General features: G+C 49.1%; 1 protein-coding gene across 3 annotated transcripts; it reads right to left on the reverse strand.

The window, feature by feature from the left end:
- Positions 1-468: 468 nt before the first annotated feature.
- RCC1 (regulator of chromosome condensation 1) lies at positions 469-18,687 on the reverse strand. Of its 3 annotated transcripts, none has more exons than XM_082864119.1 (10): positions 18,626-18,687; positions 6,452-6,533; positions 4,793-4,980; positions 4,431-4,610; positions 3,509-3,605; positions 3,272-3,394; positions 2,611-2,766; positions 2,246-2,365; positions 1,745-1,897; positions 469-797 (listed from the first exon to the last, which is right to left on the reverse strand). In XM_082864119.1, exons 2-10 carry the CDS (start codon positions 6,522-6,524, stop codon positions 622-624), a joined length of 1,266 nt encoding a protein of 421 aa, XP_082720245.1. In that variant the 5' UTR covers positions 6,525-6,533; positions 18,626-18,687; the 3' UTR covers positions 469-621. The 3 variants fall into 3 exon arrangements, with proteins under 3 accessions (XP_082720245.1, XP_082720246.1, XP_082720247.1); XM_082864120.1 differs by lacking the exon at positions 18,626-18,687 and adding an exon at positions 10,506-10,558; XM_082864121.1 differs by lacking the exon at positions 18,626-18,687 and adding an exon at positions 5,793-5,900.
- Positions 18,688-20,344: the final 1,657 nt, after the last annotated feature.

Below are 20,344 nucleotides of genomic sequence, written 5' to 3' on the forward strand. Positions count from 1 at the left end.
GACTGGCTTTTTTCTTGATCAAGCGGAGGATCACTGTTTTTCTTTTTGCCCCATGGGCACCTGTTCAGGGCCAAATATTTGGCTTGGGGTTGCCCATGGCTGGGTAGCCCTGCCCCTTCTCCAGTTTCCCCAGGCGTAGGTCCATGACAGCTGGGTCTCAGGACGGTACCATTTGTCTGTCTGTGGGTTGTGAAGGACAGGAAGAGTGGCACGTGACTAGAGCAGGGCTTGGCAGAGACCCGACTTCTCAGAGTATGGGCACCAAACACGCAGGAGAGGAAGTTTTGGTTTTTGATAGGCAAAACCAGGGTCAGCCAGGACCATGGGAAATAGGGATGAGGGGGAAAGGTCTAACCACATAGCTGTGGGGTCAGCAATGTTCCTTCTGATTAAAACCCCCTCCCCTCTTCCACCTATCCCACCCTCATCCTGTAGGTCCCAGGATGATTCTGGGAAAGGAGGGAAAAAAAAGAGAAGCATTCTGTTCTGCTGATGGGAAAAAGGCAGGAGATGACAGAGTACTTGGAGCTGGAAGAGGCCTGCTGGAATATGTAGACATCATGGCTTCCTTGTTCCAGGAGGGAGGTGGGGGGGCCGGAAACCAGGCCCTCAGACGCTTCATCAACTCTGTTCCTTGTCCTTGACTAGTAAGACTGTGTGCTGGCCCCCGCTGGACACAGATAAGACCACACGGTTCTCCAACTGTTTGCCTGTCATCTCCACGGGGCTCCAGACATCCTCTTCCTGTCCTGTGCCCAGCTGGTAGTTGGTGCCCATGCCCCAGGCAAAAACACGACCTACAAAGGACAGAAATACGGGCAGCTGTATCTCCAGGGTCCCAAGCCCCACCTTTCTGTAGTGTGAGAAGCCTGGCACACGAGGGTGGATTTTGGCCTGGGCCTGTGGCAGCCTGGCAATGTCCCAGGCTCCGGGCGTTCAGGGAAGCTGAGAGGAAGCAAGGAGATGATGGACCAAGAAGAGCTCTGTCAACCAGAGACCGCAGTCCTTACACACTGCCAAAAACTTCTGCCTGCTCCTAGGCGTGGCATTCAAGGCCCGTCAATGACTGGCCATTCCCCAAACCCCCATATCACCTCCATTCCCAGGACCACCTGCCTTTGAGACTGCTCTGGATGCCCTCCTTTGCTTATCATAAAGGACTGAACCTTCACGGTGCAGTACAAGCCCCACTTCCTCAGGAGCTCTTCCCAGATAATCCCAGGTCAAGCACCTCTGCCAGCTGGATTTCTCAAGGCCTCCATGGCTGTTCCACTCAGGCTTTGGTGACCACTCGTCCACACCCTCCTCTACTGTACTTGCCAGGACCCCAACTACTAAACCTTCTTTCTCTAATAAAATTCTAAGTACAACTCCCTGGGAAGCCGGCACCTACTAGGTTGTAAATAAAAAGGGTCACCATGGTATAAAATGTAAAGAGAAGCCTGAGTTAGGAGTCTGGAGACATGGGTTCAAGTCCTACTGCTTGTCTGGGCCTCAGTGATATATCTCCCTTTGCTGTTTTTCTCCTCTACAGAACAAATCACTTCTATTAAAATAACGTGTTTACCCATTTTGTCATCAAAGCCAGAGCTTCTGACAATCAGGCCAAAAGCAACATCACCACAAACAGTGTTCTCCACACCTCAGCTCCATCTGATGGTGGACATCAGAAGCTACTGGGCACTTCGGTAAGAACCACGACCACCAGACTCCAACCAGACCGACTGTGGGCAGCCCCACTCACCATCCTTGGTCACAGCATATCCCACAGAGGCCCCACAAGCCACCGAGGAGACGGCGGGCAGCCTGGAGATGAGGGTGGGTACGCTCTTCTCCTCGGCACCTTCCCCAAGGCCCAGCCGCCCATACTCAGCCCGGCCCAGGCTGTATGCTCTTCCTGTGGAGGAGGGAGAGAGACGAGGAGTAGCAGAGGGCATGCTCCGGGTAGGCCATGTGAGCACCTATATCTGTGGGAGCTGGTCCCCCATTCCTAGGGTGGTGAGGTCTGAAGTGTCCTTTTCAGTTTTGGGGGAGGCCTGGGAGAACCCCCCCCCAGGCCCCCATTGAACTCACACGTGGAAGAACACCAGGATGCTGGGGGACGGGGGCGACCCTCGTGGACCCACAGCCAGCCCAGTCCATGGAGCAGGCCCAGGTTTCGAGCACCGCCATCTCCAGAGTGTGGCCAGGCCTGTGCCCAGGGAACACTCCACCTCCAACCCAGAGATGGACCAGGAGGCCCTACCTTCTGAATCCATGCAGACTGTATGGTGCTGGCCACCAGAGAAGCCCACCCAGGACTTCGTGGAGTTCTTGAAGGATGTCAGGTTCTGAGGTACAAAGCAAGATTCTGTGCCTGGGGTTCCTGGGGGAAGAGGCCAGGACAGAGCTGTCAGGCGTGAGGGTGTCCAAGGAGCTGCCTTCTTCTTCCCCTCCCAGTGTGGCCCCCAACCCACACCAGGGTATTTATATTCTCATTTTACAGATGAGAAAACTGAGGCTCTGAGGGGTTAGGTGACCCCACCAAGGGTGCACAATGAATAAGGGGTGGAGGCAGGACTGGAGCCCAGGTCACTCTGGGAGACCCTGGACGATGGGCTTGGGACTCACCTAGCTGATGGTAGTTGGAGAGGCCAAAGCCATATACATGGCCCTCAGAGGAGATGGCAAAGGTGAAGTAGGCACCACAGAAGGCATCCTGGAATCTGACATGGCCCCGGCTTCCCCTGGATTTCAGCATCACACACTTGGGGACCAGGAGTCGTTCTGCAGTCAGAGAGCAGGCCAGGGTCAGTGGCAGACACACACAGCCTCTCCTCTCTGCCCCATCTGTTTCTCCTTCACTGCTAAAGCCCTCGCAGGGAGGCTAGGCAGGGACTCTTGTCCCTATTATACAGAAGGGGAAACTGAGGCCAGGAGAGTCCAAGTGCCTCACTCAGACTCCCACAGCCATAGGGGTAACATTTACCTGGAACTTACCATGTGCCAGACAGTCTTTTATGTAAACTCATTTAACTTCACAACAAACCAGTGAGGTAGGTTTAGAGGTAGGTGGGTTTAGAGATGAGGAAACTATGTCCAGGGGCCCACAGCCAGTAGCTGGTAGAGCCACGATTCAAACCTGGGGTAGTCTGGCTCTAGAATCTGAGTCCTTAACTACCACCGCAGGTCCACCTGATACAAGCCTGAACACAGAGAATCCCTTCTACCTCTGACCTTCACCGGGGGTGGCTTGCCAACTTGCCCCGCCAGAGGGACCTAAGCCACCTACCGAGGCCCTGCCGGCCACCACGATTAGCAAATAATTCAGGCACGCGGCCCAGTTGGCCCTGCTCCCCGCAGCCCAAAGTACAGAGGTCGCCATCAACTGTCAGCATCACCAAGTGGTCGTTTCCTGAGGGTGAGAGGAAGGTAAGGGATGCAGGGCTTGTCTGTAAGGGCCAAGGCTGGGCCAGCCCCCCAAAAAGGTTCTCCAACTCCTGCCCAGAGTCAGTACCGGCAGACTCACCTGAGGCCACCTTCACCACGGGCGTACTCAGCTGCACCTGCACAGGCACCATGCTCTTTTTCATGGGCTCCAAGAGCCCGATCACACCATTATTGTCCTGGAAGGGAGGGGCGGAAGAGTTTTCAGCCAGTTCTTCCTGCCTCATACCAGCCAGATCCAGCTTTGCAGTCAGCCACAGAGCTGTCTGGTGAAGGGCACTGGTGCCAGATGGAGATGGAGAAGTGGGCAGGAGCCAGGCCACATAGTGCAATACTTACGAATGAAATCATATGTGGTCTGTGATTTGCATTAAAATAACAAAGGAGTTGGGGAACGGAAGGGAGTAAAGATGAAACAAGTTTGGTCATAAGCTGATAATTGTTGGGGCAAGCAGATAGAGTTCAATATAGTATTCTGCTTACTTTTATGTGTTTGAAATTATCAATAAAAAAAATTTAAAATCAGCCCCAATGACGAAACATCAGATTCCTTTATTTTTGACATTTCAAAATAAATCGAATACTAAAGTACCAAAACAATTTTAATGCTGTATCTGCTTTTTAAACCACACTCTCCTGTCCTGGAAGTTCTGAGATGTGCCCCCAAACCCCTGAGAAGTGTGGAAGAAGGCTGGGAAGGCGGGGGGGAGGTTGAAGGCAGGGAGATGGGTCAGTAGGCTTCCTGGCTTAGCCTCAGCCCAAAGGCATCCTCGACCCACCCCTTTCCCAAGACGCACACATCATAACATCAGAGTCCAGAGAACAGCAGTGGTGTGGACAGGCCTGGATGAAGAAGCCAGAAACCTGGGTCTGGGCCCAAGCTCTGCCCAGGGCCTTGATTTCCCCAGTAAGTAAAACAGGGGTCTCATGATGGGTTATCTTTGGGGCCCCACCAGTTAATTCTGCCCACCAGCTCCCATGACGTCTTCCAGACCCAGTCTTACCCGGAAGGAGCCCCAAAGGAAGACACGGCCATCCTCGGTGAGGGCCGCTGTGTGACTGTCTCCTGCTGACACCTGTACCACCTTCTCTTGCAGTTCCACTTTCCCAGGGACCATCTCTGAGCCCTCCACTGATGTGTCCCTTCCCAGGGCACCCTCATCATTGCAGCCGAAGGAGTAGACCTGTGCCCAGGATGCCCCCCATTAGTGCAAGGCCTGGCCTCTCCATCCGTTCTTGTTTAGGCCAATCCCTGCTTGTCTAGCCAGCTCCATCTCCACAGAGTAATGCGTGTGGTTCAAAGCTCCTTCCCCAAGCCCCCTACTAACCCCAGGCCCTGTCCCATCCTGTGCCACGCCCAACCTACCTGGCCACTTTTGCTTAGACACACAGTGTGCATGCCCCCAGCCTCAGCTTGCACGATGTCCTCTAGAATGGGCACCAGGGCTGGCTTCTTCCTCTCCATCACATTCTCGCCCAGCCCCAGCTGGCCCACGTCACCCTGGCCCAGCGTCAGCACCAAACCCGGTTCTGTGTTGTGGGACCTATGTGAGACTGAGGGGTGAAGGAGACAGCCCCTGAGTGTGTAGGATGATGGGAGAGAGGAGAGGTCACTGCACAGGCTCTGTGATCACACAGACCTGGGTTCAAGCCCCTGCCCTGCCACAGACCATCTGACCTCTCCAAGCCTAAGTTTCCTCATCTGTGAAACGAGGATAACAAAAGTACTTATCTCATAGGGTTTTTGTGCAGATTAAAAACTGATCACATTATTAATGTGAGTGGAAGGCAATGGAAACGAGACACTCAATATCGGCAAATGAATCTTGGTGGAGAGGGCTAAAGAACAGTGGGGACACAAGCTAGTTTTCCTGATAGGTTGTTCTTGGTCGGGAACCATACTATCAGGGCATAATAACGTCTACCCCTTTACCGACTGCTTACTAGTGTTAGACTGCTTTGCAGCCCCTCACATTATGCTAGAGACCTTCCATTCTTAGGATCCCACTTTACAGAAAAGGGAACAGAGTCTCAGAGAAGGTCACAGAATAATTAGTAGAGTTTGCAGTGCATCCTCAGGCTGTGACTTAACCCCTGGACATAGGTACACTGACCCCCACTCCGCTCCTATGTGGGAGCGGACAGGCAGCTGAAAAGGAAGGGGTAGGAGTTAAGAGCCCGCACAGGCTTTTGCAGAGAGGAACACGCCAACCAGTGTGCGGCACAGGGCCATCTGGTGGCCAACAGCGACCGCCCGTAGCCCCGGACAGCCAATGGCGTCCAGCCCCTCCCCCTGGGGGTGTGGCCAGGCTGCCAGGACTGCTGCGGCTGCGCAGAGGGTGCGGGTGCGCTGGGCAAGCAGCCACCTGGTCGGGCTTTCTGGTCAGGAGGGCTCGGCCCGCAGGCACCTTGGCAGGAGCGGGCGCCTGGAACGCGGCGGGAGGCAACGACCCTCACTGCCTGGTTACCAGGGTCTGCAAAAGACAGACAGTGTCTGAGTGTGGGTCCATATTCCCCCCTCCCAGATTGGGGGTGGCTCTCTCTCCTCCCTGACTCCCTCCAGGGTCCAAGGAGAGAGGAGACCACAGCCACCTCCCTCCAGTGCTACCAGGACATGATCTCATTTTCCTCAGGACAGCCCAGTGAGGTTGCCCATTTTATGAATGGGGTAGTAGTCCAAGCTCAGTGAGGTTAGTGATTTGCTCAAAGCTATATGTAGCTAGCAAGTGGCAGAGCCAGGACTTGAACCCAGTCTGGAAGTCAATGGTCTTAACCATGATGCATTACTGCCTGGGGCAAAGCCCTAGGGTCTAGTTTTTTGCCAGTATCTGAGTGCTTTTAGGCAAGTCTCTGCCCCTTTAAGATTCCCAGAGGGTGGGATTCAGTGAGCTACAGGAGACTCTCCAGCTGGGTGGAGTTCCTGGACTTCCAGGCCCCTCAGCTTCAAATCTCAGGGAGCCCAGTTCCAGATTCTGGGGGTGCCAAGAGGCCACCCATACTGAAGTAGAGGCCAAGGCCAACTTACCCTTCACCTTCTTGCTTTTGGGGAGGGCATCTTCGGGGGGTGACCTTCTCTTAGTTATACGCTTGGGTGGCATCTTCCTGTCCTGAAAAACCCAGGCAAATACTCCATGTCAGAAATGGCAATCATTTTCCTGCTCTAATTAGGCAATATTCATCAAAAACTCTAAAAAAAAAAGTGAGAAGAAATGCCCAGCAATTCCACTTCTCAGAATTTATCTGAGAAGAACCAAATAATAAATACACCCAAAGATTAAGATCCACAAATATTCTCTACTGTATTCTTCGTAACATTAAAAAAACAACAAAAAATGGAGCAACCCATACACTCAGGAGTAGGGGACTGGCTAGATAATATGTGGTATATTGATGATAAAACAGGACGAAGCCATTAAAAGTGATGCGTTCAGAGATTTATTTACTGAATCATTGCCAAGTAATATAAACAGACTGAAAAACAGCCCATCATCCTATTTGTGGAAAAGAAAAAGCATACACATATAAAAATGTGTGGAAGGAAATACATTCAATATTGGTAATGGTAACCTCTGGAAAATGGGATTATGGACAACTTCTACTTCTTTCTTTGTAGTTTACCTATATTATCGAAGCTACAAGAAACATGACATGTATTTTTAAAATTTTATTATAAAAAATTAAAACATTGAAGAACATTAAGTGAAGTATCCCTCACAACTCCTCCCAACCCCAACATAACCACTAGTAACTTTGGGTATACATAACTGCCATAATCAGACCACACACACACAAAGCTGTTCTCATTAAATAAAAGCACACCAAACCATCTGTGCCCTTTGATCCAAAATGCCACCACTCCTGGGAGGAACTTGGCTTTCCTCTAAGCAGTCCAACAAGAGACAAACACTGTATACACACTCACACAAACAGACGGTGTTACAAAAGGGGGAAAGGAAATCACCTATGGGTGACAAGAAGGGCTGTTGCACCTAGCACGATCCCGGGCAGCTGAAAGCCTCAGCCCTGAGCCCTTTACTCCTTAAACTAACTGCTGCTGCCTTGTCTCCTCAAGACCTCTGAGAACTGACTTCCTCCGCGGCTATCTCAATTCCAATCCAGCCCAAATTGTGTTGAAAGCCTTTTCCCCCCCACATAAGCAGCTTTGGAAATAAATCTTTATTGAGCCCTGGTCTTTAAGGTTATGAAAGACAGTTCAGTTGTCTAAGCCTTAGGCTCCCAAACTCTAATGAGGGCAATTTGCAGCTACCCAGATGCAAAAGTGGTAGAGCAAGTGGTGGTTAAGAGGAGCCAGAATATGTGCTCAGCTGCTTTCTAGCTGTTTGACCTTGGACAAAGTTATTTAATCTCTTCATGATTCAGTTTCCTCCTCAGTAAAACGGGGATAATAATAGTACCCACACCCTGTTGTGACGCCTATGACTAATTGAGCTAATACTGTAAAAGTAATAACATAGTAAGTGCTCAATAAATCAATGCTGGTGTTATAACACCTAGGGTCTGTCCCAGGTGCTGCTCAGGCACAGCTCTAATCTAATCTGACCCACCTCTCCTCCATTCTACGGAAAAGGGATGGAGACTCTACCCAAGGCTACAAATGGAAAGAGAACTCCAAGAGACCTTCTCAGGCTCCTCTGTGGGCCTAAACAGCACCCCATTCTTCCTCCCTCCCTCCCTTCCTTTCTTCCAGTAGGTCCTAGAGCCTCAGCCTCTCCAGCTCCGCATTCCATGGTATATGAACACAAAGGGAGTGGCCCGGAATTTCCAGGCCATTTCTGCTGACTATCCTGGGGGAAGAGAACGAAGTACCGAAGATGGCGAAATAGCCAAAGGCCTACAATCCTTCAAGGCTGTGTAGGTTGAGCCTCTGCAGGTTGAGCTTCTACAGGTTGTGACTGGCCCAGTTTTGACTCTGTTGAGGCATTTCTGTGTTTCACCCAACTTCTATTCTCCCAGGGTTGAACTCCTCCCCTCCAAGTAGCCTCTTTGAAACCCCTTTTCCCACATTAGAAATGCACATTCCTTAGGATAAAGGGAATTGGATTCATCTGCCAGAGCTGTGGTTTGTTCAACCCTGCTTCTGTGACCATGGCTGACCTCTATGGCGGCTTTTTTTTTTTTAATTTATTTATTTTATTTATTTACTTTTGTCTGCGTTGGGTCTTCGTTGCTGCGCGCGGGCTTTCTCTAGTTGCGGCGAGCGGGGGCTACTCTTTGTTGCGGTACGCGGGCTTCTCAGTGCGGTGGCTTCTCTTGTTGCAGAGCATGGGCTCTAGGCGCACGGGCTTCAGTAGTTATGGTACGCGGGCTTAGTTGCTCCGCGGCATGTGGGATCTTCCCAGACCAGGGTTCGAACCTGTGTCCCCTGCATTGGCAGGCAGATTCTCAACCACTGCGCCACCAGGGAAGTCCCTCTCTAGCAGCTTTAACCTCTCTGAGCTGTACCCTCATCTGTAAAAAGGGAGGCAATGACCACTTCCAGGGCTGTTGTCAAGACTAAATGAAGCACTTCCCTGGTGGTGCAGTGGTTAAGAATCTGCCTGCCAATGCAGGGGACACGGGTTTAATCCCTGGTCCGGGAAGATCCCACATGCCGCGGAGCAACTAAGCCCGTGCGCCACAACTACTGAGCCTGTGCTCTAAAGCCTGCAAGCCGCAGCTACTGAGCCCACGTGCCACAACTACTGAAGGCTGTGTGCTTAGAGCCCGTGCTCCGTAACAAGAGAAGCCACCACAATGAAAAGCCCGCACACCACAACAAAGACTAACCCCCGCTTGCCGCAATCAGAGAAAGCCCGCGCCCAGCAACGAAGACCCAGCACAACCAAAAAAAAAAAAAAAAATAAGACTGAACGAAATGTTTGTAAAGGACTTTGGAGTGCCAAGCACACAGTAAGTACTCAATACGTGGCAGCATGTACTCATTCATTCCATGAATGCCTATTACCACTGCCAGGTGTAGCAAGGAAAAAGAAAACTAACCCTCTCCCTGTTCTCATGGAGCTTAATTCTAGTGGGAAAGACACACACACACACACAGAGTATTATTACAGATGGTGTTGTGTGAAGGATAGGCAAGGCACAACACTGTAAACGTACTTAATGCCACTGAACTATATACAATTAAAAATGGTTAAAATGGTCAATTTTATGTTATGTGTATTTTACCACAGTAAAAAAAAAAAAGCGAGAAAAACTGGGACGGGGGAGGAGATATAGGTCAGATAGGTAACATTTGGGCTAAGGCTTGAAATACTAGCAAGAGAAAGCTAGCAGGGGAAGACCCGGACAAAAGCATGTGATGTGCTCAGGAACCTGGGCAGGCCAGCAGGGCTGTAGGTGGACAGCGATGGATCACACGGCACAAGGGGAGCAGGCGATGGATCATACAAGGCCTAGTAGGGAAAACAGAAGAGTTTTAAGAAAAATGTCTTAACGATTGTTCTGGCTACTGTAGAGAAAATGCAGTGGTTTGGAAGAGGAGGAGATTGCAGGCATCCAAATGAGAGAAGTCAGCGACTTGATTTGGTCCGAGGCAAGAGAGAAAAGTAGACAAAACAGATCAATTTAGGAGACAGGCTTGCTTCGCTGGCAGATTAGATGTGGGGAATGAGGGTGAGGGAGGAAGCCAGAATGACTTTTTCATCCTAAAAAACCCAGCCTCCCTGATCCCCCCATGAACTTGGCCAAACACAAGGACCCCCAGGCTTTGGCTTAAGTGAATAAGTAGATGGTCGACTTCCAGTTACTGAGAACACTGTGGGACAAACAGGAGAGGAGAGACTGAGAGGTCCACCTCACCAGGCGTTTTTGTTAAGTGTGAAGCGCGTGGGAGCAGACCAAGAAGGGATGTTAAGTAGGCAGAGCTGGATGGGTTAAGGAGTGTGGGACGTAACAGGTATCCACTGTTTCTTGTACCCCTGGCCAGGTTGCCAGCCAGTTCACTGTGTCCGGGGCCCTGTCCCGCCAAGGGCATATTTCCTGTCAGTTCATCAGAATGACCTGTACCAGTTAGCTGTGCTGGGGAGGGAGACTGTGTAGTAGCATGGAAAAGTACTTACAGCCAGAAGTGAGAAAAAAGGGAACAGGATAATATCAGCACATCGCTGCTGATGTTGGGTTGACCTGTGGGCAAGGCCTGGGGTGGAGAAAAATAAAGGCTATATGAGGTATTTGGTGTCATGGGTCATTAACCAAAAAAAAAAAAGTGTTAGTGTGGGTTGGCACAGACCCAGGCAATATCTCCTTAGCCACCTGTGTTTTGGGCTAATATTCTGGGGCATCTCACTGCAAGCTAACCACACTGATCCCACTTTACAGACGAGGAAACTGAGGCTCAAAACGGTAAAGTGTCTTACCCAAGACTGGACGAGGAAATCAAGATCTGTACCAAGTACCTAGTCACTCAGACCCCAGGGCTGGTGCCCCTACCTACTTCCTCCCCACACTCCCCAGTCCCTCAGCCTGTCTGAGAACTCTCCCTCATACTCTCTCCCCCAGAAAAGACAGAAGCTTGTCTCTCATCTCCCTACTGCCCACCCCCATCGCCATCCCGCTCTACAAGCCATTCATGATCTTTTTAAACCTCAAACCTGAAACAAGCTGCTTCCTTGCTCAGACTCCTCAGTGGCGCCCTCTGCCCACATTTCTTAACCTGGTACTAAAGACCTCCAGGGTCTGATACTAACACGACTTTTGGCCTCCTACCTTATCTGTCACATCGTCCCTTCTCTTCTCACACAATCTTAGACTGCCTACTATTCTCTCCATACCATGTGCATCTCTGTACCATCCCATCCCTATCCTACTAGAAGAAGTTCTGCTCAAAGTCACCTCCATTGGTAAGCCACCTCTGATCCCTCTCTCAATCCTAAAGGAATCATTCTCACAGAGAAATTAGGGCAGACTTTTAGATCATGATTATTTAAATTTACCCGTCTATCCACCATATCAATCTGCTCCTTAAAATGAGTCTCTCTGGGACACTGGTCTCGCCTACTTTCCATATGCCAACAACCTTTAACTTCTCACAACAAGCTGAAGAAGGCACTGTCACTCCTATTTCACAGTTGAGGGAACTGCGGCTCAGAGAAGTCAATTTACTTGCTTAAGTTCATACCATCAGAAAGGAGAGCCAGGAATAGAATCCAGGTATACCTGATAATTAAAAACAAAAACAAAACAAGAATGGTTGGCTAAAGGCAGGCCGTGATCCAGGCAGGGGTCAAGGCAGCCTGGACAGGCCTCCCCAGGATCCTCTATGAGCTTGGCCAAAGGCAAGGAGCAGAGGGCAGCAGCCTGCTGAGGGGGACAGGATAGTGAGAGCAGAGAGGAGCTCGGAGGCGGCTAGGGCCTGGGAGGGTGGGCCACGTGGGTGACAAATCTGCTGAAAGATGTATGGAAGGACGACGGGTACAACTCCATGCTGTGGTGGAGAGAGCACTGGCTTTCAAGTCCAACACACCTGAGTTCCCTTTGAGCCTGACAGTCTTCATCTCTCAAACAGAGGACTCCAGGCACTGCAGGGTGCTGCTGTGAGCAATCGCAGAGGCAGGGTGGAAGGTGAGAGGGCGCCTTCTCAAAGGTGGAGCCCTGTACCCATGACCCACCTGCATATCCTCTGCCGTACACATCAGTCCTTTGACAGACTCCCTCCCTAACCGCTCTGGGTGTGTTTTCTTAGCCAGACACTGAGTACCTGGGCTAAGAGTAAGTAGTAAGCTTTTGTCCCTACCCTGCACTCCCCAACAGACAAACACAGCTTCCATCTTCAAGGACTTTACAGTCTGGGAGAAGAGTGAGATACAATCCAATAAGTCAGATACAGAGACAACTTCCACCAATAGGCACCTAAGGTGTGCCAGCCTCTCCTAGAACATTCACACCTGCCCTTGGAGGTGTGATCATCCTGGCTTTACAGATAAGAAAGTAGAGGCTCAGAGGAAGGTGCCCCAGGCCACATAGAGGTGGGATGACAGCCCAGGTCTCCCAACCACTCACCACTAGGACGAGAGCATCCCCCCTCCCCACTTCTCTCTGGGCCTCAGTTTCCTCATTTGGTGAATGAAGGCACAGCAGACTAGACAGTCTACCAGGGCCGTGGTGTTCCTGCAGTGACCTGCTGTGACCTCATCTCTGCAAAGGGAGACAGAGCCCTCTCTGACCACAGCAGCTGTCCCCACCCACCCCGACATCAGGAGACAGACACTTGCCCACCAGACGCAATGGCTAAAGAATCTCTTTGTGAGAAAAGTCCCCAGGAGGGATGGAAAAAGATATTCCATGCAATGGAAAGCAAATAAATCTGGAGCAGCAATACTCATATCAGATAAAATAGACTTTAAAATAAAGAATGTTACAAGAGACAAGGAAGGACACTACATAATGATCAAGGAATCAATCCCAGAAGAAGATATAACAATTATAAATATATATGCACCCAACAGAGGAGCACCTCAATACATAAGGCAACTGCTAACAGCTATAAAAAAGGAAATCGACAGTAACACAATAATAGTTGGGGACTTTAACACCTCACACCAATGGACAGATCATCCAAACACAAAATTAATAAGGAAACACAAGCTTTAAATGACACAATAGATGAGATAGATTTAATTGATATTTATAGGACATTCCATCCAAAAACAGCAGATTACACTTTCTTCTCAAGTGCACATGGAACATTCTTCAGGATAGATCCCACCTTGCATCACAAATCAAACCTCGGTAAATTTAAGAAAATTGAAATCATATCAAGCATCTTTTTGGACCACAACGCTATGAGATTAGAAATCAATTACAGGGAAAAAAACACAAACACATGGAGGCTAAACAATACGTTACTAAATAACCAAAAGATCACTGAAGAAATCAAAGAGGAAATCAAAAAATATCTAGAGACAAATTACAACGAAAACACGATGATCCAAAACCAATGGGATGCAGCAAAAGCAGTTCTAAGAGGGAAGTTTATAGCAATACAAGCCTACCTCAAGAAACAAGAAAAATCTCAAATGAACAATCTAACCTTACAGCTAAAGGAACTAGAGAAAGAAGAATAAACAAAACCCAAAGTTAGTAGAAGGAAAGAAATCATAAAGATCAGAGCAGAGGGCTTCCCTGGTGGCGTAGTGGTTGAGAGTCTGCCTGCCGATGCAGGGGACACGGGTTCGTGCCCCGGTCCGGGAAGATCCCACATGTCATGGAGTGGCTAGGCCCGTGAGCCATGGCCACTGAGCCTGCGCGTCTGGAGCCTGTGCTCCGCAACGGGAGATGCCACAACAGTGAGAGGCCCGCGTACCGCAAAAAAAAAAAAAAAAAAAAGATCAGACCAGAAATAAATGAAATAGAAACGAAGAAAACAACAGCAAAATGAATAAAACTAAAGGCTGGTTCGTTGAGAAGATAAACAAAATTGATAAACCTTTAGCCAGATTCATCAAGAAAAACAGGGAGAGGACTCAAGTCAATAAAATTAGAAATGAAAAAGGAGAAGTTACAACAGACACCGCAGAAATACAAAGCATCCTAAGAGACTACTACAAGCAACTCTATGCCAATAGAATGGACAACCTGGAAGAAATGGACAAATTCTTAGAAAAGTATAACTTTCCAAGACTGAACCAGGAAGAAACAGAAAATATGAACAGACCAATTACAAGTAATGAAATTGAAACTGTGATTAAAAATCTTCCAACAAACAAAAGTCCAGGACCAGATGGCTTCACAGCTGAATTCTATCAAACATTTAGAGAAGAGCTAACACCCATCCTTCTCAAACTCTTCCAAAAAATTTCAGAGGAAGGAACACTCCCAAACTCATTCTATGAGGCCACCATCACCCTGATACCAAAACCAGACAAAGATACTACAAAAAAAGAAAATTACAGACCAATATCACTGATGAGTATAGACGCAAAAATCCTCAACAAAATACTAGCAAACAGAATCCAACAACACATTAAAAGGATCATACACCATGATCAAGTGGGATTTATCCCAAGGATGCAAGGATTCTTCAATATACACAAATCAATCAACGTGATACACCATATTAACAAATTGAACAAGAAAAACCATATAATCATCTCAGTAGATGCAAAAAAACCATCTGACAAAATTCAACTCCCATTTATGATAAAAACTCTCCAGAAAGTGGGCATGGGGGAAACTACCTCAACATAATAAAGGCCATATACGACAAACCCACAGCAAACATCATTCTCAATGGTGAAAAACTGAAAGCATTTCCTCTAAGATCAGGAACAAGACAAGGATGTCCACTCTCACCACTATTATTCAGCATAGTTTTGGAAGTCCCAGCCACGGCAATCAGAGAAGAAAAAGAAATAAAAGGAATACAAATTGGAAAAGAAGAAGCCAAACTGTCACTGTTTGCAGATGACATGATACTATACATAGAGAATCCTAAAGATGCCACCAGAAAATTACTAATCAATGAATTTGTAAAGTTGCAGGATACAAAATTAATGCACAGAAATCTCTTGCATTCCTATATACTCACAACAAAAGATCAAAAAGAGAAATTAAGGAAACAATCCCATTCACCATTGCAACAAAAAGAATAAAATACCTAGGAATAAACCTACCTAAGGAGGTGAAAGACCTGTACTCAGAAAACTATAAGACACTGATGAAAGAAATCAAAGATGACACAAACAGATGGAAAGATATACCATGTTCTTGGATTGGAAGAATCAATATTGTGAAAATGACTATACTACCCAGAGCAATCTACAGATTCAATGCAATCCCTATCAAATTACCAGTGGCATTTTTTACAGAACTAGAACAAAAAATCTTAAAATTTGTATGGAGACACAAAAGACCCCAAATAGCCCAAGCAGTCTTCAGGGAAAAAAACGGAGCTGGAGGAATCAGACTCCCTGACTTCAGACTATACTACAAAGCTACAGTAATCAAGACAATATGGTACTGGCACAAAAACAGAAATATAGATCAATGGAACAGGATAGAAAGCCCAGAGATTAACCCACACACCTATGATCAACTAATCTATGACAAAGGAGGCAAGGATATACAATGGAGAAAAGACAATCTCTTCAATAAGTGGTGCTGGGAAAACTGCACAGCTGTATGTAAAAGAATGAAACTAGAACACTCCCTAACACCATACACAAAAATAAGCTCAAAATGGATTAGAGGGCTTCCCTGGTGGCGCAGTGGTTGAGAGTCCACCTGCCGAGGCAGGGGACACGGGCTCATGCCCCGGTCCGGGAAGATCCCACATGCTGCGGAGCGGCTGCACTCGTGAGCCATGGCCGCTGAGCCTGTGCGTCCGGAGCCTGTGCTCCGCAATGGGAGAGGCCACAACAGTGGGAGGCCCAGGTATCGCAAAAAAAAAAAAAAAAAAAAAAAATGGATTAGAGACCTAAACATAAGACTGGACATTATAAAGCTCTTAAAGGAAAACATAGGAAGAATACTCTTTGACATAAATCACAGCAAGATCTTTTTTGATCCACCTCCTAGAGTTATGGAAATAAAACCAAAAATAAACAAATGGGACCTAATGAAATTTAAAAGCTTTTGCAAAGCAAACTACAAACAAGACGAAAAGACAACCCTCAGAATGGGAGAAAATATTTGCAAACGAATCAACAGACAAAGGATTAATCTCCAAAATATATAAACAGCTCATGCAGCTCAATGTTAAAAAAACAAACAGCCGAATCAGAAAATGGGCAGAAGACCTAAATAGACATTTCTCCAAAGAAGACATACAGATGGCCAAGAAGCACATGAAAAGCTGCTCAACATCACTAATCATTAGAGAAATGCAAATCAAAACTACAATGAGGTATCACCTCACACCAGTTAGAATGGGTATCATTAGAAAATCTACAAACAACAAATGCTGGAGAGGGTGTGGAGAAAAGGGAACCCTCTTGCACTGTTGGTGGGAATGTAAATTGATACCGCCACTATGGAGAACAGTATGGAGGTTCCTTAAAAAACTAAACATAGAATTACCATATGACCCAGTAATCCCACTACTGGGCATATACCCAGAGAAAACCATAATTCAAAAAGACACATGCACCCCAATGTTCACTGCAGCACTATTTACAATAGCCAGGTCATGGAAGCAACCTAAATTCCCATCGACAGATGAATGGATAAAGATGTGGTACATATACGCTATGGAATATTACTCTGCCATAAAAAGGAAGGAAATTGGGTCATTTGCAGACACGTGGATGGATCTAGAGACTGTCATACAGAATGCAGTAAGTCACAAAGAGAAAAACAAGTATCAGATATTAACACATATATGTGGAACCTAGAAAAATGGTACAGATGAACCAGTTTGCAGGGCAGATATAGAAACACAGATGTAGAGAACAAACTATGGACACCAAGGGGGGAAAGTGGTGGGGGGAGTGGTGGTGGGGGGATGAATTGGGAGGTTGGGATTGACATGTATACACTAATATGTATAAAATACAGAATAAGACCCTGCTGTATAACAAAATAAATAAAATTAAATTAAAAAAAAAAAAAAGTCCCCAGGAGGGAAGGGAGGAGAGAGGCTCATCTGTCAACAAACATTTGCTGAGCTCCTGCCTCATGTCAGGCACAGAGCTGGTAGACTTCACCCAGGAACTCCTTACTGGAGGATCCCCCTTACATAGGGAGCTGAGCCTCGGCTTAAGTGCGTTCATTTTTCCCAGGGGAAAGGGGCCACATCTTCCACCAGATGTTACAACCACAGCTTTATGGAAATAATAGGGTATTAGTAATCCTCACCACAAGCCTCTTATCTTCACCTTACAGGTAAGGGAAACAAGGCCCATGGGGATTGGGTGGGTGGCCCAAGGGTACCCAACTAGGAAGTTGCCAAGCTGAACACTATTCCTGCTCTTGGGATGTTTTCGCCAACAGGAGCATGTAGAACTCCTAGTTCATCTTTCCAGACTCCATTCTGATGCCCTTTTTGGGTGAAACCATCGCTGCCTTCTCCACCCCACCCAGTGCTCCTTGGTCTTGCACTCCAGACCTTTTGAGACCCAGCCCCTGCAGGAATATCTTGCTCTTCCCCTCCTTGTACCCTGTGCTCCAACCAAACACCGTGGTACCCCTGATGATAACACTCAACTACACCTTCATGCTTTTTGCATGTGCTGTGTTCCCTGCCAGGATCACCCTAACCCCGCCCATCCTCAGTCTGCCTGGATAACTCCATTGTTCCTTCAAAACCCGGGCCAAGAGTAACCTCGGCTGGAAAGCCATACCTAACCCTCCTGCGCAGCCTTGGGTGAACCTCCGAGTTCCCCTCCACACTCCGTACACTCAGCTTCTGCTGGGGCACCCAAGTCACACTTGGTTGGCGCACCTCTGTTAATATCCGCCAGCAGCGCCCCGGATCCACGGGCACACTTCAGGGATCGCCCTGGATCGTAAGTGTGGCCCCACATGGGCCTCCCCAGGGAGACCGCGAGCTCCGCCAAGGCCACACGGGGCCCTCTCACCATGTTCCCCAGCCTTGCACGCGCGGCACGGAGTGGACAGCCAGTAAATAATCTGTTGACAGATGAGTTGGTGCGGAGTTCGCGGCACACCTCTCCCACCGGTCAACAGTCATCGTGACGGTGCCTGTTGACGCTGAGATTTCGCTCTCCGCGTATACCCTCAGCAGCCTACCCTCCTAAAAGCAGACCCTCGCCGGACAGGGTTCCGCCCCACTCTGCAAACAGCATTCTCCAAACCAGTGCTAGACTTAATCACTTTCCCGCTCCGGAAACGCGGCCACGCCGGGGCTGCCGCCCCGGCCCGGGAGGCGCGCTGGTCGGCGCACCGCTGGCGGGAGGTCACCGCGGCCGCGCGCAACCTGGCCGGCCGCGCGAGGGCCGTTTGAATCTCCCGCCCCCGCGGGCGGCGCGGGCCAGGCGTGCGAGGCGCGGCTGCAGAGGGGCCGCGCGGCCCTCGCTCGGGCGAGGCGGGGCCCGGCAGGCTCCGGGGGGCCCCGCGGGGCCGGAGACTCGCGCGCCCGCACCTCTCAGCCACTCGGCTTCACGTGGCGCCGGCGCCGCGCGACACGGGCGCGCGCAGGCAACGGGCCCGACCCGCCGCCGACCGCCAGTGCCCGCGCGCCGCCCTCCGCCCCGACCCTCCGCGCGTGACGGGCGCGACCTACCTCGCTGCAGGTCGGCCACAAGGAACTCCTCCGCTCCCCGGCCCGGCCGCGAACTGCCCCAGAGCATGCGCTCTACAGGCCTCCGGCCCCGACCCCGGGCCAGAAAAGAAAACAAAGAGCCCGGCGGCCCCTGGCGGCCGCCCCGGGAAGTGCGAGTGGCGCGCTCTGGCTAAGGCGCTCCTAACCAGGCTCTCTCCGCCCTGGCAAGGGTACAGTGGGTGTGTATTTTGAAGACCCCAAATTGGGACAAGAGGACTGACAACCAGAAAGACTACTTGAAATCAAGGTTTGGGAGAATCTAGTGTGGAAGGGACTGTACGGACAAAAGAGATTCGGATCCTCCCTGCTCTCAAGAGGCTCTCCATCAGAGAAAGATGAGAAATAGGACTATCAGCAACTACTCAGGATGTGACAACGGTACGCACAAGGTTATCTGGCTCAGCCGGGGCTTAACAAATGCTTTCCAGGTTAAGCCTAAAACGGCAGGGCATCCTAGGAGAAGTATCCCGTGCACTGACAGGGAGCGATGGGAGCCTGTGGTGGTTGTGGGAAACTGCCAAGGTCTGACTGGGGCAGAGGGTGCCATGCGGAGGAACTGGAGAGGGAGAGACAGACCATGGATTCAGGGTATTGTCTAAGGAGGCAGCCTCTTTCCTGGGGAAATGGGGAACTATGGAACGGATTTAAGCACGTGAGTGACAGAAGCAGAGTTTTGTTTTAGAACAAAATGGAGAATGCAGAGAATGGACTTGGGGGAAGGGGAAACCAAGGGTGGGGGAGGGAGGCCAGACAAAATAGATGAGGGTGTGAACTGAGGTTGGGAGCTAGTGATGGAAAACAGGCGCCAAGCCGACTACCCTGTCTTGTTAACACACTCCACTCCTTCTTCAGGACAGGATACAAACAGTTCTTCAGGATTTCAAGTTCCCTGTGGTGACCTTTCAGGGCTTTTGATTGTGTCTGGGGGTTTCCCAGGTCAAAGGCGTGGCCTCTGCAGAAGGATATTTTCTCCATTTCATGTTGATTCTGACTCTGAAGGTCATTCTATCATACCTGAACTCTAGATAGACACTTTTGATGAGTGTTTACCAACTGAGTTTCTTCTACACAGAGCCCACCCCAAAGCACTCCCCATCTTTAAGGTTTCTCACCTCCTCAAGTTTACTTCTGCCTCCATCAGGGACTCCTCTTTTGGATGTTACACTGTGAAATTCCTCCAAGTTTTAACCCTGGGATCTCTGATCTGTCTCTGCTGTCTTCCTCCAAGATCTTACTCATTCACATGGCTTGATGTAATTATAAAAATAACTTCATCACGTATTTTGTAAAACCTCTTACTTCAACTACAGAAACACATCCGTCCATTACTTCATTGGTTCCTCACAAAACCCTTGACAGTTGGAAAATGAAAAAAAATGAGGTTCAAAGAGGTTAAGCAAATTTTCTCTGGGGTCATCATACAAGTGGTAGAAGGAGATCAGAAATCTTCTTTAGGGCCGAGCCATCGCCTTTTAACTGAGAGGGCAGCCCACCTGGTCTGGTTCTGACCTCTACCCTAAGTTTTAGTCCTACGGCTCTACCCAGAAGACTCAATATTCCAAATAAAACTCATTTTCCTTGGATCTAGACCCCCCCCCCACCACCCCCTTCATTCTTCAAGCCAAGGTTAAGGTTCTCCGAGAAGTACAGATTCAAACTTTCACATCTTTTCTGATTCTT

Source organism: Leucopleurus acutus, assembly GCF_964270905.1.
Source record: "Leucopleurus acutus genome assembly, chromosome: 2".
In the NCBI taxonomy this organism is placed as follows: Eukaryota; Metazoa; Chordata; class Mammalia; order Artiodactyla; family Delphinidae; genus Leucopleurus; species Leucopleurus acutus.